General features: G+C 33.8%; 3 protein-coding genes across 3 annotated transcripts; 1 reads left to right on the forward strand and 2 right to left on the reverse strand.

Annotated features, from left to right (window-relative positions):
- The first annotated feature begins 999 nt into the window (after window positions 1-999).
- Window positions 1,000-4,966, forward strand: LOC112802274 (uncharacterized). Its single transcript, XM_025845392.3, has 5 exons — window positions 1,000-1,663; window positions 1,971-2,129; window positions 2,441-2,539; window positions 3,255-3,401; window positions 4,626-4,966. The coding sequence occupies exons 1-5, from the start codon at window positions 1,178-1,180 to the stop codon at window positions 4,773-4,775; spliced, it is 1,041 nt and encodes a 346-aa protein (XP_025701177.1). The 5' UTR covers window positions 1,000-1,177; the 3' UTR covers window positions 4,776-4,966.
- A 369-nt stretch (window positions 4,967-5,335) lies between these two features.
- On the reverse strand, window positions 5,336-10,434 carry LOC112802273 (uncharacterized). The gene is made up of 9 exons (XM_072237627.1): window positions 10,114-10,434; window positions 9,592-9,669; window positions 8,830-9,264; window positions 8,535-8,637; window positions 7,182-7,286; window positions 6,869-7,039; window positions 6,217-6,387; window positions 6,021-6,121; window positions 5,336-5,691 (listed from the first exon to the last, which is right to left on the reverse strand). The coding sequence occupies exons 1-9, from the start codon at window positions 10,372-10,374 to the stop codon at window positions 5,644-5,646; spliced, it is 1,473 nt and encodes a 490-aa protein (XP_072093728.1). The 5' UTR covers window positions 10,375-10,434; the 3' UTR covers window positions 5,336-5,643.
- A 1,422-nt stretch (window positions 10,435-11,856) lies between these two features.
- LOC140173255 (secreted RxLR effector protein 161-like) lies at window positions 11,857-12,633 on the reverse strand. Its single transcript, XM_072196060.1, has 3 exons — window positions 12,173-12,633; window positions 12,004-12,103; window positions 11,857-11,922 (listed from the first exon to the last, which is right to left on the reverse strand). The coding sequence occupies exons 1-3, from the start codon at window positions 12,631-12,633 to the stop codon at window positions 11,857-11,859; spliced, it is 627 nt and encodes a 208-aa protein (XP_072052161.1).
- Window positions 12,634-16,076: the final 3,443 nt, after the last annotated feature.

A 16,076-nucleotide genomic window follows, 5' to 3' on the forward strand; every position in this document is an offset into this window, starting at 1 on the left:
ATTATCCCTAGTACTCGGATGGTTATTCTAAATAGTATGGAGATGTTCATTTTGTAACTCAATAACTCATTGTACATTATACAAATAGTCCATTGTCTCTCTAACAAAACTCTAAATTAATAGAGACATTAGTAGAAGATAAAAAAAAGGAGAAAAGATGCATGGAGAAATTCTCTTAGTAGATACTTGGCTCTTTCCCTAGTCCCTCCCTTAATTGGTACCTATTTTTCCAATTCTACATGAAGCCAAGCAACTAGAATCCAAGGACAACTAGAGAGGAAGGAATTGATGAACCTTTTCCTTTTCTTTTTTATGTTGCTGGCTTGAAGAGCACAAAAAGAAAAACCAAAAGACAGTCACAGGTTCCATGGCTTCACACTCTGCCTGATTTAACACCATATGCCTAAAATGTAAAATCCCTGCAATAAAACAAACAAACTTTACCTAACACCTTCACGAGAAAACAAACTCCACAGTTGATTATTATTCATTCACTCTCCATAAATTTAATACTAAGACCAAAACTAAATCAATGGTTTTCTGATTCTGACTTTTAATATAACCTCCTGTATTCAAATACCAATTTAATTTTGATACAATTTTTATATCTGTAAAATAATTTTATACTTGCATTTAATTATATAATGACAGGTCAATAAAAATATATTTTTTAAATTAACCGCGTGAATAATTATCTAAATAAATAGAAGTTGTAAAATATTTTATGCTATCAGTATATTAAAATTAAACTCTTTTAATATATATACAAAAATATTATTAATAAACCAAAATTAACTACTATATATTTGTATATGAATACATATGTTTAATTTATTTTCAATATATATTTTGTATTTTAATATATATTTTATATTAGTAGCTAATTTTGACGTAGATTTATACAAAATTTGTTACAATAGTAATACATACTATATTAAACTCCATAAAAATAGTAACTTTAATATTACAAGAATAAAGTCAATGAGTTATAGCTCAAATGATATAATCTTTTCATACTGACTTAAAAAGTCGTCGGTTCGAGTCTCCCTATCTTCGGTGAAAAAAAAATATTACAAGAATATAATATGGGAGTTGGATCCAATAATAGAATTTTAGAAGGCAAGCAAGTTCTATTCCCTCTCAGTTGCAGAAACATCACAACCTCTCTCTTTCTCTGATGGCTGTTGTAACAGAACAAGATATGAAATGGAGAAGAGAGAGGAACAAGTTGAGGCAGCAGCAAGTCCCTTCCATGACCCAAACCACAAGCTGCAAATCCACCATATCTTCTCTCATCCTCTCCTCTTTCTCCAATGAAACCGCCACAAACAAGAACAAGAGTACATTCAGGGGACTTGGTTGCACTGCTGCTTCTGCATCATCACAAGTAGTCTCAGTTCCTGCTGTGATTCGATCCTCTGCTGATTGGAAGAACACTAGGAAGAACAACAAGTGCAGAAGGAGGAACACTGAAAAAAGCAGCATAACATGTCACCATAAACATGCTTCTTCTTCTTCTTCTTTTCAGGATGTATGGTGTGGCCCTGGAATTGGATTTGCATCAGATCATGCTTCTGCTTCTGTGGATTGTGTGGTGGCAAGGAAGAATGCTTCTTCAAGAAGGAACCTTGATGCTGTTGAGAGAGCAATACATAGGGAAGAGGTATTCTTCTTTCCCCATCATCATTCTTCTACTTCAATTCTTACTGTTTTCTTTTTTATTTATTTAATTGATTCATTTATGTTGTTTTCTCTTCAGACACTGCATTTTCATTTTCATATAATTGTTATGAATTGAAGCCTCTTCTCTTCCTCAACTCAATGACAGTTCTTGAGTGCTTAATTGATCAAAGACTTGTATAAAGTATCCAGTCACTGAATTGAATCTGAATCACTTGCTTTTAGACTTGTTCTGGTTTTATTGCATTGTGTGCATTACATGTTCCAAATCTGCTATTGCTATTTGGCAGCGTCCTCCGCCTTATTTGGGAAGACGCACCATGAACACAGGCTTCTCTTTCTTGGATGATGATCAAGGCATTTTCGTGACACGCCCTGGATCGGAGTCTTTCGCTGCCGGTAGATACTATCGCCACGTTCCGCATCCCTCCTCTGATGGTCTTGCTGAGGTTGGCACATACTCTTTCTTGTGAAAATTGGTTGATCATAACTGTAAAGCATGTATCATAATTAATCTTAATTGGATTCAGAATTAACATGCCTCATTTTATTCAAGTGAGGCTCTTTTAACTTAAACACATAAATGATCAAATCATTAAATCCTTTCTGAATTAGAGACGAGAACAAAATCTTGTCCATTTGTTTGTTACCATAACTATTTGGTTCTTTGAAATTGGCATGAAAAATTGAAAAACTCTATTATCATGTCATGACTATGTATGTGCTAAGACCATTTATTTTTCTTATGACACTTTGAAAGATAATGATACTTCAAGGAAGACTATTAATGGGTGGAAGATTAAATTCACATGACCAATTTAGAGACTGGAGACTTGATGTTGATAATATGTCATATGAGGTGGGTTCTTTCTATATTTAAGCTCTCTCTATTATTCTTTAGGTTGTAACAATATTTTATATCCTTGACTTGAGTATTTTTTTTATTATGAGTAAAGTGCCAATTAGATTCTTGAAGATCTTGATTTTGGACTAGTTAGTCCCTGAAGAAAAAAAAAGTACCAATCTAGTCTTTTACGACGTGATGTCCTTCTATTAATTTATCATGTAAAACTTAATAGTGGTGCTTATATGTATCGTTTACAACTCTAATGTGTATTTATGAAAGATCGTTATGTAAATAACAACTTTTGGAGTAAAATTTCACCTGTTTGAATAGGATTTATAACAAATAGAAAGTAATTGATAAAGGTTAATTTAAAAAATAATACACATGGAAATGCTCATGTGACAACAACAGGACACGCACTACTGTAGATAACGAAATATATGAACAATTCTATTTCATTTTGTATTATTCATTGACGGAAAGACATACATATCTACTGTTTGCTATCGTGGAAGAATTGGTACTTTTTTTCTTCAATGACTAATTAGTGTGAGGTCGAAATCCTCGAGGATCTAATTGACATTTCGCTCTTTTATTATACTATCTGGAGTTGCATCTAATGATTGTCTAGATTTCTGGTTTGTCTATCATTGTTTAATTCTTTTATTACATACACTATCTGGAAAAGCATATTATGCTTGTTTAAGATTGTGCCTTTGTTTGGCAGCAATTGCTTGAGTTGGGTGAGAGAATTGGCCATGTGAACACTGGACTTAAAGAAGATGAGATGGGACACAACATAAGGAAGATTAAGCATGTAATTTCAAATAATCATTCAAAGCATCAAATAGACAAAAAGTGCAGCATTTGTCAGGTAAGTTTTTTTTAAATTAAAATTTCATATTTATTTTAATAATTGTGTTTGGAATGATAGACAAGATGACACAGAACACTGAGATAGAGACACTAAAAATAGAACATTAATATCTATGTTTTTTCTCTCGTTGTGAGCAAAATATATTTATGTCCTACCCAATTCCATATATATTGTGCTCATAGATACTAACCAAACGCAATCTATGATAGCATTTGGTTGCTGTTCATGTCCACGAGAGACATTGATGCAGTAGTGTCCACCATTTTGGTTTGGTGAGCTACAAATTTTCAATGGACACGAAAGGATAGGCACAAATTTTCAATGAACTTGCACCCACGATGGAATGACTAAAAGGGGATCACAAAATGACTAAAAGGGGATCACAAAATCCCTACGAGAACGGGACTGTCTCCCGAATAAATGGGGATGAGAGTAGGGATTGAGGTACCCATCCCACGGGACTTACGAAATTTCGCAAAAGAAGATTTACTTATATATATATATATATATATATATATATATATATATATATATATATATATATATATATATGGGTAATGTGTACAATAGGCTATTGAGTTACAAAATGAATATCACCCATACTATTCAAAATAACCATCCGAGTACTAAGATAATAAACATCTCAAATCATGAAACCATTCATCCCAAGAGCTTAAACTAATTTTTGGGGTTCACCAAGGATCAAACTCTTGACCTTTCGAATCTAAAGCTCTAATACCATGTCATGATACCACTCATCCCAAAAGCTTCTACTGTTAGAGAAAGGTACAACTAATGGTTATATTTCTAATACTCTCTAAACCTCCATTGTACACATTGGACAAATTAATAATATCTAATTATCCGCGGGTATCTTCCCCACGGAGAGAAATAAACGGAACCTGTGGCAGAAATGGGACGGAGACAGAGACAGATGACATTTTACTAACTAGAGATGGGGTGGGGGCGGGGGCATAGATGCCCCATGGAGACCCATTGCCTTTTCTAGGCACAGAAAGACCCATGCATTAAGAGGTGGAACACTAATTTTGGGATATAGACAATATTTTCAGCAACCGTTTTCCAAATATGTCCTCATCCTAAATTCATGATTGGACATTAACAAAACAAGGAGTATATGAATTGAATTTTAGCCTTTTAATACAATCTGCTTGTTAAATTATTTAGTATCATGTTCACGTGTGTTTGTTATATGTTCAGGAGGAGTATGAGGCTGATGATGAAATTGGGAGGCTAACTTGTGAACACAAGTATCACTTTCAGTGTATAAAACAATGGCTTGTCCATAAGAACTTCTGTCCTGTTTGTAAGCAAGAAGTTGTAGTTCGACACGGAGTGGCACAATTCTGAATTTTCTTTTTTTTTTTTTCCATCTTAATTTCGTGTATAGTTTTTTATATGCATTATAAGCAACTAGAATATTCATTCTTTTGCTTTTCAATCTTCTTTGCATATTTTAAGACTTATGACTTTCTCTCTGTGAGGAGTTGAAAAATGTGTCATTTTTCTTATAGTCACATGATTGGATAATACTTTTTTCATATCATGTGAATTTTCTACTTTCCTATTAAAATTAATATAGAGACACTACCAAATATTTTTCTTTAAACACTCGTATACAGTGTTATCAGAATAGGATCAGATCGGCCAGTTCAACCAAAAAACCTGCGAACCGTGGTTTGGCCGATTCTGTATATAGACTCACATACATACATACATACATAGTTATTAGAACTAAACCGGAAATTAACCTTGTCAGAGAATTTCACTCTGCATTTATCTTCCAACCAAAAGTACCCTTATAGTTCTGTAATTGCCGGGATCATGAGACTAATAATCATCAATGTGACCATTGAAAATATTCCATAGAACTAATTTAAAGATTTATTCTCTCTTTTTTGGTATTAATATAATAAATAAATGTAAATTTTCTTTTTATATCATGAAAATGTCTTATATATCATAAAGACCATAAAAGCAAATATCTATATATATATACACACAATAATCCCAGAATTCTGTCCAAACTTTTGCAGACATCTATAACTTGACGTGTACCTATCCTTTGACTACACATAGTAACTTATGCAGTAGCACAAGTCATGCTTATGCATTGGCAGGACCTTGAAAAGGGTGTTCTCTATAGCTTCATCTACTCAGTATTCTTGATGTACAAAAGAATGAGGTATAGGTATTACCATTTGGTAAGAGCACTGTACTAAGGCATGTCATGTTGAATGAGAAATTCAGTTATACATGGATATACCTGCAATTGGAGGGTAGGCAATGATAAAGTTAGGTAAAACCCTATATTGAATAAAATCCCAAATTGTTATTCTATGTATAAGGTTTTGCTAATACATATCACAAAGACACTTATTTGTGCAAAATGTCTGTCTCTCAACAAATTTTCTGATTCATTTGTCCGTCCAAAATATGAGGACCGGGGAACATATTTTTTCTGTCTCTATTATCTCAAAGTTTCTGTATTTTGTGTCCTAAAACAGTTACTAAATGAGGCAATTAAAATACACAACACACACACACACACATATATATATATATATAAGCAGAAAATATTTGAAACTACCGTACCAAATGGCTACCGACTAAGTCGTAGTGGCCATAATGTGGTCCTCCAGGCTCCCCAAAGACTTTGTATGTAACCAAATCCTTTGGAAAGAGCTTCGCGGTATCTGCATGTATGATTATACTTATGAATATACTATAAATGAAATTTGTTTTGGCTTCAGAGTTAAGCTTTAATGGATTGGATAGTTCAATCTAATACCATATACAGCTTCAGGAGGGCAAATTAGGTCTTGGTCACCAGCAACTGCTAAAACAGGAACCTTGCTTTTGCCTAGGTGGTCCTTGTAATAGAAAGTTCCATTGCGATCGCGTAAACCGCCTTTCTGGAAGGCAGTGGTTAATTGCAAGAGAAGCTTAGAAGGCACGGTACCTGTCAAACATTTTCAGGTTGTCAATTTTGAAACCATACAATGTTGAGAAGAGAAAAGTTTTGCAAGAGCATGAATTAATAATAGTATTTAAGGAGTTGACAAACACGAAACGAAGCATGCAAGGCATAACATTTATATAATCTAAGCTAAGAAACTGGTGCTATACTGCTTTTCAATGTATGGACCAAATGACAAGAACTTATGAGACTGCAATATATGGTAAGTTAGGATTGAACAAATGGAACAAATCAATAAAACGCGTCTAGATTCCATGAAAAATTTGGGTGTGTGTCAAGTCTGTTATTCATGTTAGATATAATATGCAATAATTGACTTCTCGATCCATGTCCTGGATGCCATACTATGCAGAGTTGCATATGAAATTCTTTCGTAAAACTATGCATATATATTATGCTGAAAGACATGTAACAAAGTTGAAAAACAATGTTAGAGGGGGAAAAAAATGAAACTGGAACTTACAGAAGTTGTTTAAAACAAGCCTGTCAAACAGCTTTTGATTCATCATGTCCTGAGCTGAAATCTGAGACTTTAGCCAAGATAACATATATGGTGGAAAGTTTGCAAATGGATAAGCAGTAGCCATCAATGGTCCAACTGGGATAACAGGAACATTTAAAGCCTGAGCAGGCTCTGCCTGTGAACAACGAAACAGTCTCTTCAGTTTTCGATTCGTAGACATCACACTTAACTTGAAAAGAAGAAAATGGTAAAAATAAAATAAAAGACAAAAAACTAAAAATGTGTTGTCAACACAATCAGTATAATTGATCACTTGCCAGCGGTAAAAGCAACTTGAGAGATGATCTTGAAGGTGTATAGTCGAGCGATGATGCCAAAGTAACAACCGATGCCAACCTAGGATCCTGTCCATCAAAACCTGACATACAATTTATGTAGCAAATAAGAAGAAATGTCGTTTAACACATAAACAGACTAGTGCCCAGCAAATTCCTCAGAGGATAAAAGAGGAGGATAAACATCATGCCAGGATATATTTTTTACATCATCAACTCTCCTCTACATAGTTGTTTATAGCAAAAATAAATAAATAAATAAATAAAAGATTAGAGATTCATGAAATTAATGAGCTACACATCTGTTTATAAAAGGGATGAGCATAAAAATAGATGCTCAAGTTCAATTTAGTTATTAAAGGGAAAAAATCACTCTCTTTAAATACAACATCAAGCATTTCATAATACTCAACGTAGGACTTTTGGCACCCTGTAATACCCAAGTCCCTAACAGTACACCAGCCCTAGAGAGTCGATGTCCACAGCGGCTTCACTCTATAGACATTGACCCAACAGTAGCCACTTGGCTATGGGCTATCAATATTCGGTATTTATCTTAATTCAGCCTATAGGTAGCTCTTTCCGTGCCGCCAACAACCTATTCTTTGATATCAATTGTAAGACTAGGCAGTAGCAAGAGAGTAAGAAAAAGAAGTGTAAGAATAGAATTATAGAAGACACAGTAGAAGAGAGAGTGTATAACAATCAGAGGAGCAGGAAGATATTAAGGTGATTACCTCCCAGTCTCTGATGTATTAATTGATAAACAAAATGCTGAAAGGTACAGAACAAGTTAGCATTAGAGAGGATACCACTCTCCTAAGGTTCTGCCCAGCACAAATCTTTTCTGTTTTCCTATTGATTCCCTTCATCCCTCTTAAACAAATTCTCAAATCTCAATCGTCTCTCCTAAAACAGAATTTATCCCTAGATGTCCTATTTTTTATATCAGCTAGTCCCACTCTATTTTCATTTTCAATCCTCTTTTCTTTCATTCTTCTGCTTCTGCTATAAATAAAAGGCAACGGAGCTATCTTCTACTCTCTTCTCTAATTAGCCTAACTGCCTCTTTTCTCTCACTCTTCTTGTTTTCTCCACTTGGGTACTTAACACAATCATAAAATGGCATTTTCATATTCAAATGTGGATCCTACCACATTCTATTCTGAAATGTTATTTTATAGTTTAGGTGCTCCATTAACACACAAGAATAAATAAGACTTCCCCAAAATGCAATTGAATACAAGTTTTGATCAATCTGTCAATGAAGTAATGAATTCAAAGTTACTGAAGTAGCAAAAGAAATATGACAACAAACAAGTGGGACTTACCACTACGTGATAGCATTGCATACAACAAAATGCCCCCCATCGAGTGACCGATTGCCAGTAATTTTCCATCTCTTGGTTGGCATTGAGCCTTTATGTACTCCATCTAATAAATTAAGGAAGTATGAAACTGATGATTGAGAAAATATGTTAAATAAGATAGCCTAAAGTTGTTATACACAACACAACTAATGGAACAAATATCAAGATTTCACCAAAGAACTGGAAAGGAGATAAGAGATAATGTTAAGCTATTGCCAAATTAGAAATGATGTATTACAAAGGAACGTCACCTCACCGCAGCAGGTACATCCTCTTCTAGATAATGGTCGAAGTCCCATTCGTGCTTGGCAACGAGTTTAACTTGCTTCTGAAATTCTTCTAGATTGGCAGTAAAACGCTCTCGATAGTTTAAAAGTTGTTGGCCTTCAAGAATATCTTTAAGTCTGTCAAATATTCTTGGAAAAATATCCATCAAGTTAGTTGTTTGCCGTAATTCTTCAAATTTAGCTACAACCTCTGGCTCTCCCCTTTCCAATTGAGTACCTTCTGTATCAAGAGAGGCACCCAGGTTACTAAATCCCAATGTTCTTGAAGAAGAAGCACTGTTTTTACCGCCACTAATTGCAGGATCTTCTTCCAAGTTATCTCCATGTGTGCTCAACCCAGCACCTCTAACCTCAAGAGTCCATGTATCGAATCCTTGTGCCGACATGTATCGCGCAAATGAAGACTAAACACAACACAAAATGCTCTTAGCAGACCTTCTTTATATAGTGAACCAAAATTACCTACGAAAGATATGTCACTAACAAAATTATCCATGGAAAAATAAAAATTCATGAGTAATTTTGTCGGCGACATGATATTTCGTGGCTAATTTTCATAGTACACACTTCTTTACAGGAAAACACTGATCCAATAGTAAACTATTGTCATAAGTAACAAAATTTATGACTTCCCTTCCAAGGAACAACTTGCACTAAAAATCTTATGAACTAAAACCATGAAAGTAATGTTATCAATTATAAATGCTTTTGAATGGAAAATACAAACTCACATCAGGAGAGAGATCATAGCCAATAGCATTGGTTGCAACCCCTGACAACAACAGAAGCGGGTGATTCCTCATCGGTGCCTGCCAAAAAAAAAAAAATAGCAACAAGTTTAAGTGTTTAACAGCTCATACCTTTATCTAAAGTTCTAAACACATGCAAAACAGGTTAGGTGTAACTAACTGAAAATTTAACCTTTTTTTCTTGCAACTTCTACTGAAACTATAACTCTGATTTGAACTAAAATTCAAGTAGGCAGAACGTGATCTTATCAAATTGAAATTTAGCTCGCATAATGCAAACTAAAATTTAAACATTCTATAACAAAACTACCTTGGAACTTGGAGAAACTAACGTTCAAACTTACTAAAAATGGAGTTTTTTTTTTAGTAATTTTTTTGTTGCGTTTTCGATACAAACGAAGGAATTCAAAGAAACCCAGATGGCGAATCATTGAACTGGAAAAAGGGTATCAGTAAAATACTTGAAGTTGGAGACTTGACGAAGCGAATGAAAGAAAGAAGCACCTTTGGTGAAGGAAGGTAGCGCCACAGAGCGAGATTCCAACCGGAGTTGGAAACAGGGACGCGGTGGAGCTCGTCGGCGGTGCATATCGACCTTCGCTTCTCGCATTTGCTCTCCAAATGCACGCCGTGGAACGCTGCCGGACACGGCAGAGATACTCTTCGGCGGTAGAAATGCGGAAGAAAGACTCGGATCCCGTCATTAGGATCGGGTCGACCCGGGTCGAGGTAACGAAATCCGGCGCCAACGTGGTTAAGAATCATGTTAGTTTAGTAATATGGAAGAGTTTATGAAATGTTGATATAAATAAGTGTGCATGATACGAGACAATTTAGTACTAATGCTAATGTGTACAAAGGTAAGAAATGAAATCTTTTTTTTTTATAATAATTATAATATAATATATATTTTAAACCATAAACTATGAATATATATATATATATATTTTTTAAAAAGTGATAGTTAAAAACTTAAAATTAAGAATAACCTACTAAAATGGTAAGTGAAAGTTTACGTACCTCATAAAAATAATTCCAAAAATGTTAACAACAAATAAATTTTAAAAAAGTAAAAAAAATATTAAATATATATTTAAAAAAAAGGTATTCTATTGTACCTTAGCTTTCATTTGATTCAAATAATTAAATATTTTTTGAAAATTATTTAAAAAAATAATCGCATAGTTATAAAAGAAGATAGCGAAGGCTCTTTTGAGATTTTTTTTTTTGGGTGACTTGTGGCGTTTTTTTGTGACTGCTCTTTTGAGATTATTTTGAGAGAATATTAAAGATAAAATATTCAAACTTTTTAAGTTTAAATCAAAAGCCTTGTGAACAAGCATATTCTAAAAACTAAAAACATAAGGCATTTATTAAAATGTTTACGAGAGAAACTTTTATAAAAGAAGTTAAATAATTAAAATTTGTAATATATTTTAGAATGCATTTTAAAAAAAAAAACTTATATTAATAATAAAGTGTCCTTGGAGGAAAATAAATATTTTCTAAACAAAAAAGTTAACAATCTAACGTGTTAATAATTAAGTGTTTGGCTGCCATACACGGTACACCTAAGTAGCTAACCAAATAAATGGTGTACACCATCCCATTTGTTGCTGTTTCACCATTTTTGGCTTTCATTTCTTCTTTTCTTCCTTTTTTTTATTTTCTTATTTTTTAACAAAAATATTATGTATATATTAAAAATCAATAACTAAATTAGTTATTATTACTTGTATATAATATATATTATTTAATTTTTTTAATATATTTTATATTTTAATATATATTTTATACTAATAATTTATTTAATAAATAATTTTTAATATATAAATATATATTATTTATTTATTTAATATTTTAACATATATTTTATACTAATAATTTATTTAATAAATAATTTTTTATATGTACGAAACATGTAATTCTATTTTAAACAGTAGTTCTCTTCTACTCTCTTAATGTTAAAATTGGTGAGTTCAATGGAAGGGAAAAACCTCACGAAACTTGATATAGAGAAGAGTATGTACAACTGTCACAACTCCATCACTCTTGCACTTTCACATTCTGATAACAAAAATTACTTCCAATATTACATTTTCATCTATATATAATAGCTTCTAAACTAAGTTGCACAACTAATTATTTAATTGGTATTCTAACAAATTAATTTGCTGATCACTTACTAATAAAATTTGTCCAAATCAGCACTTCCTAACTAATTACTATTATACATGACTAATTAGTTCAGGTAACACCCCCTCTCAAACCAAAATCGGTGGCATTCACCATTTTGAGTTTGCTGCAACATTTCTGAAACATTAGGGGAGCCAATGTCTTAGTTAGCACATCAGCTGTTTGATTAGTTGTGGTGATTGGCAGCAACTTGATTACTTGTTCTTTCCATTTATCCCTCACTACATGATAATCCATATCTATGTGCTTAGTTCTCTCATGAAACATCATATTGGCCACAATGTGCAGTGCTGATTGGCTGTCACAGTACACTGCAATCAGTTTGTCCAACTTCACTTGCAAGTCTTCTAGAATGTAAGTAATCTACTGTACTTTTTTAGTAGCCATGGCAAGGGCCCTGTATTCTGCTTCACACGATGACACTGCTACTGTATTTTGCTTCTTACTTTTCCATGATACAATAAATGTTCCTATGAAGAAACAATAGTCCGATATAGATCTTCTAGTGTCTGAGCATGTACCCCAGTCGCTGTCCGAGAAATCAGTAGGCTCTAAATCTATTTGAGATGAGAACATCAATCCTAATGCTGGCTCATTCTTGAGATATTTGAGTACCCTTATGGCTGCTTCAAAGTGCTTGTCAGTAGCACAGTTCAAAAATTGGCTTAGTCTTTCAACTGCATACCCTATATCTGGTCTTGTATTGGTTAGATATAACAATCTTTCAACTAGTCTTCTATACTCTGCTATTGAGCTTAGAGGAGTTACGGTACTTTTTGTCAGTTTGATGGTATAATCCATTGTAGTTGACACTTCCTTACCTTCCATTAACCCGTAATCTTTGAGGAGGTCGATGCAATACTTCCTTTGACAAATTGCAATCCCCCTCTTGCTGTGAGCTACCTCTAACCCAAAAAAATATTATAACTCCTCAATGTCCTTGATTTTGAAGAGGTCATGCAGGTGCTGTTTGAAGAAGATAATTTCATTCAAATCGTCTCCAATCAATATTAAATCATTTATATACACTAAAATAGCGGTGAATCTGCCATTAGATGACTTGGTGAAAAGACTATAATCATGTCTTGATTGAGAATATCCAGCACTAAGCAGAGTGGTGCACAATTTGGTGTTCCATTGTCTGCTGGCTTGTTTCAAGCCATAAAGGAAACGATCTAATTTGCAAACCAAGTCTAGTGAGGACAGAGCGAGTCCTTGTGGTGGGCACATATATACTTCCTCATCTAAGTCACCATGCAAAAAAGCTGTGATGACGTCCAATTGATGGACGAACCAACCCCTCATTGCAGCAATAGACATGAGAATTTGGAAGGTGTTCATCTTAACCACAGGACTATATGTCTCGAAATAATCTACCCCAGCAGTTTAGATAAATCCCTGAGCAACCAGCCTGGCCTTGTGACGATCAACCAAACTATCAGGCTTCAATTTTAGCCTAAAGACCCATTTGCATTCCACAGTTTTTTTCCCATTAGGAAGTTTGGTAAGAGTCCAAGTTCTATTTTCTCTTAGAGCAGTCAATTCATAATTAATAGCCTCTTGCCAACTAGGATCACAAATAGCCTCAGTATGGCATTTTGACTCTTTGTGTTTAGGTTGAGAAGTGTGTGTGGTAGATAAAATAGTAGAAGCATCAATGTGAAGAAGGGAAAAAGGTGATGTTGACTCAAAAAACATAATTGTGGACTGATAAAAAATATTTGTTGTTTGCTCATGTAGCATGTTTTCAAAATTTTCAAAGAAAAACTGATGAGAATCATGTGAGTTAAGACCTGAATTTGAGGAACAATTGTTGTATGAATCCACTGACACAGTAGGCATGCAATAATAATCCGCTAAATATGCAGGACGCTTTCTATCTTTTGTAGATTTCTTAATAACCTGAGGTGTCTCAGATGCATCAGCACTAATGAATGGTGAATTTCGACTTTACGGATGCAGGTAGACATTCAGATATGTCAAGCTCATGATGATGCATTGGAACTAATAGATTAGGTGAAAGTGATGTATGAGGATTAATGCTACTATGAGATTCAGGGACTAGATTATCAAATGCAAAATTGTGTAATGTGAATGGTGCAAAATTTGTGACAGTGTCATTTGTTTTTGAACTTTCCAATGAAAATGAAAATATATTTTCATAAAAGAATACATCCTTTGAGATTAATATATTTCTACTTGTTATATCATATAAAACATATCTCTTAACACCTTCTTTAACACCCAAATGTACACATTTGACTGTCCTTTGTTTTAATTTCGATTTATGTGCTAATTTTCTTGAAGCAAATCCTAGACATCCAAATACCTTAAGGTAAGATATGTCAGGTGGTTTTCCTTTTAAATTTTCATAGGGAGAATGATTTTTCAATAAGACACTGAAAATTCTATTGATGACATGAACCGAATGTCTTATTGCAAAATTCTAAAATTTCTTTGGCATGTTAGAATGAAACATCATGGCTCTAGCAACTTTTAAAATATATTGATATTTTCTTTCTACAAAGCCATTTTTTTGGAGAGTTTCTACATAAGTGGTTTGGTGTATGATGCTTTCGGATGCATAGAATTTATTCAATTTAAATTCATGTCCATTGTCAGTTCCAATTTTTTTAATTATCACTCCAAATTGAGTTTCAATCATTTTGACAAAATTCTTGACTAATTCACTAGCTTCACTTTTCAATTTCATAAAGTATAGCCAAGTGAATCATCTTTTGTCATCGACAATAGTAAAAAAATATCTAAAACTCGAAATAGAAATAGTATTGATAGAACCCCAAATGTTAATGTGTACAATATCAAAGATATTCATGCTCTTAGAGATTCTCGAAATAAACTGCAACCACTTTTGCTTTGCATAATGGCAAGAATCACAAGGCTTATTACATATTAAAAAATTCAAGTTTTTATATTCTCTTTTCATAACAGTAATCCTATCATTTGGTAGATGTCTTAATCTAAGATGGCACAGTACAGAATGCTCTATTTATGTGTGTTGTGTAGATAGTGTAGATGCTAAAGATGTGAATGCAGCTTGTGATGTAGTTTGAACAGGTGTTAGGTCCTCAAAAACATAGAGTCTTCTCTTTTGTTCAGCTACACCAATTGTTCTCTTGGTAGTCTTGTCCTGGATTTCACACTCATTTTCATAAAAAAATCAGTTTGTATTTTAAATCTACTGTTAGTTTTGATACTAATATCAAATTGAATTTAAAACTTGGAATATAAAAGACATTTAGCAAATAAAATTGATTAGATAACACAACTGTGCCTGCAGTATTGACTAATGTGTTTGTGCCATCAGGCATGCTGACTAACACAGGTTGAATCGGATGTAATTTTTGAAATGAATTTTTAATATATGAAACATGATTAGTTGCTCCTAAATCGATGATCCAGGATTTGGGACTGAAAAGTGAAATTGACATTATGTAAGAGAAATCTTGGTTTGATGGAAGAGTTGTAGTAACAATTTGGTTTATGCTATGCGTTGGGTGTTTGGTTCAGGAGAGCTAGCAATGCCTCTCTTTGCTTTAAGGTGAAATATGGCTCAGATTTACCAAATTCTTCCCATTTGAGATTGGTTACTTACTTCATCATTGTTCTTTTCAGCAACCATATTGTTGATCATGGCTCCATTGTTCTTGAAATGAAGGAAAAAGCCATGCTTTTTTGTAGCATGTGTCTGCCATATGGCCATTCTTGCCACAGTATGTACATTGTTTTGATCCTCGTCCAGCTTTTGCATTGTTTCCATAGCCTCCTCTTCTCCCTCTGCCTCTACCTCTTCTCGTTGTGCTTCCATTACCAACATCATTTTTGGAATTGATTAGCAGCGTCTTCTCCTCCATTACTTCATTCATGTTTAGCTGTCTCTCTTGTTGTAAAAGAGATGTAAGAACTGCATCCACCTTAGGTCGATAACATAATCTGAGATCTTGCAGTTGAAAATTGCTCATTTAGACCTCTTAGAAACCTCACTGTCCCTGATTCTTCTTTGTAATCTCTCATTATGCTTAATTCACAATTGCACTTCTCAGGGCACCTTGAACAGCTCGGAATTGGCCGCAAATTCTCCAACTCCTCCCAAATTGACTTGAGCTTAGTGTAGTAGGTAGTCACTGATGCATATCTCCTTACTTAGCTGCAAACAATTCTTCCTCCAATTCTGCTATCTTATACACATCACCATTACTGTATCTGTACCTTAATTCTTTCCACAATTCCTCAGTTGAGTTTATCCACAT

Source organism: Arachis hypogaea, chromosome 5, assembly GCF_003086295.3.
Source record: "Arachis hypogaea cultivar Tifrunner chromosome 5, arahy.Tifrunner.gnm2.J5K5, whole genome shotgun sequence".
NCBI lineage: Eukaryota > Viridiplantae > Streptophyta > Magnoliopsida > Fabales > Fabaceae > Arachis > Arachis hypogaea.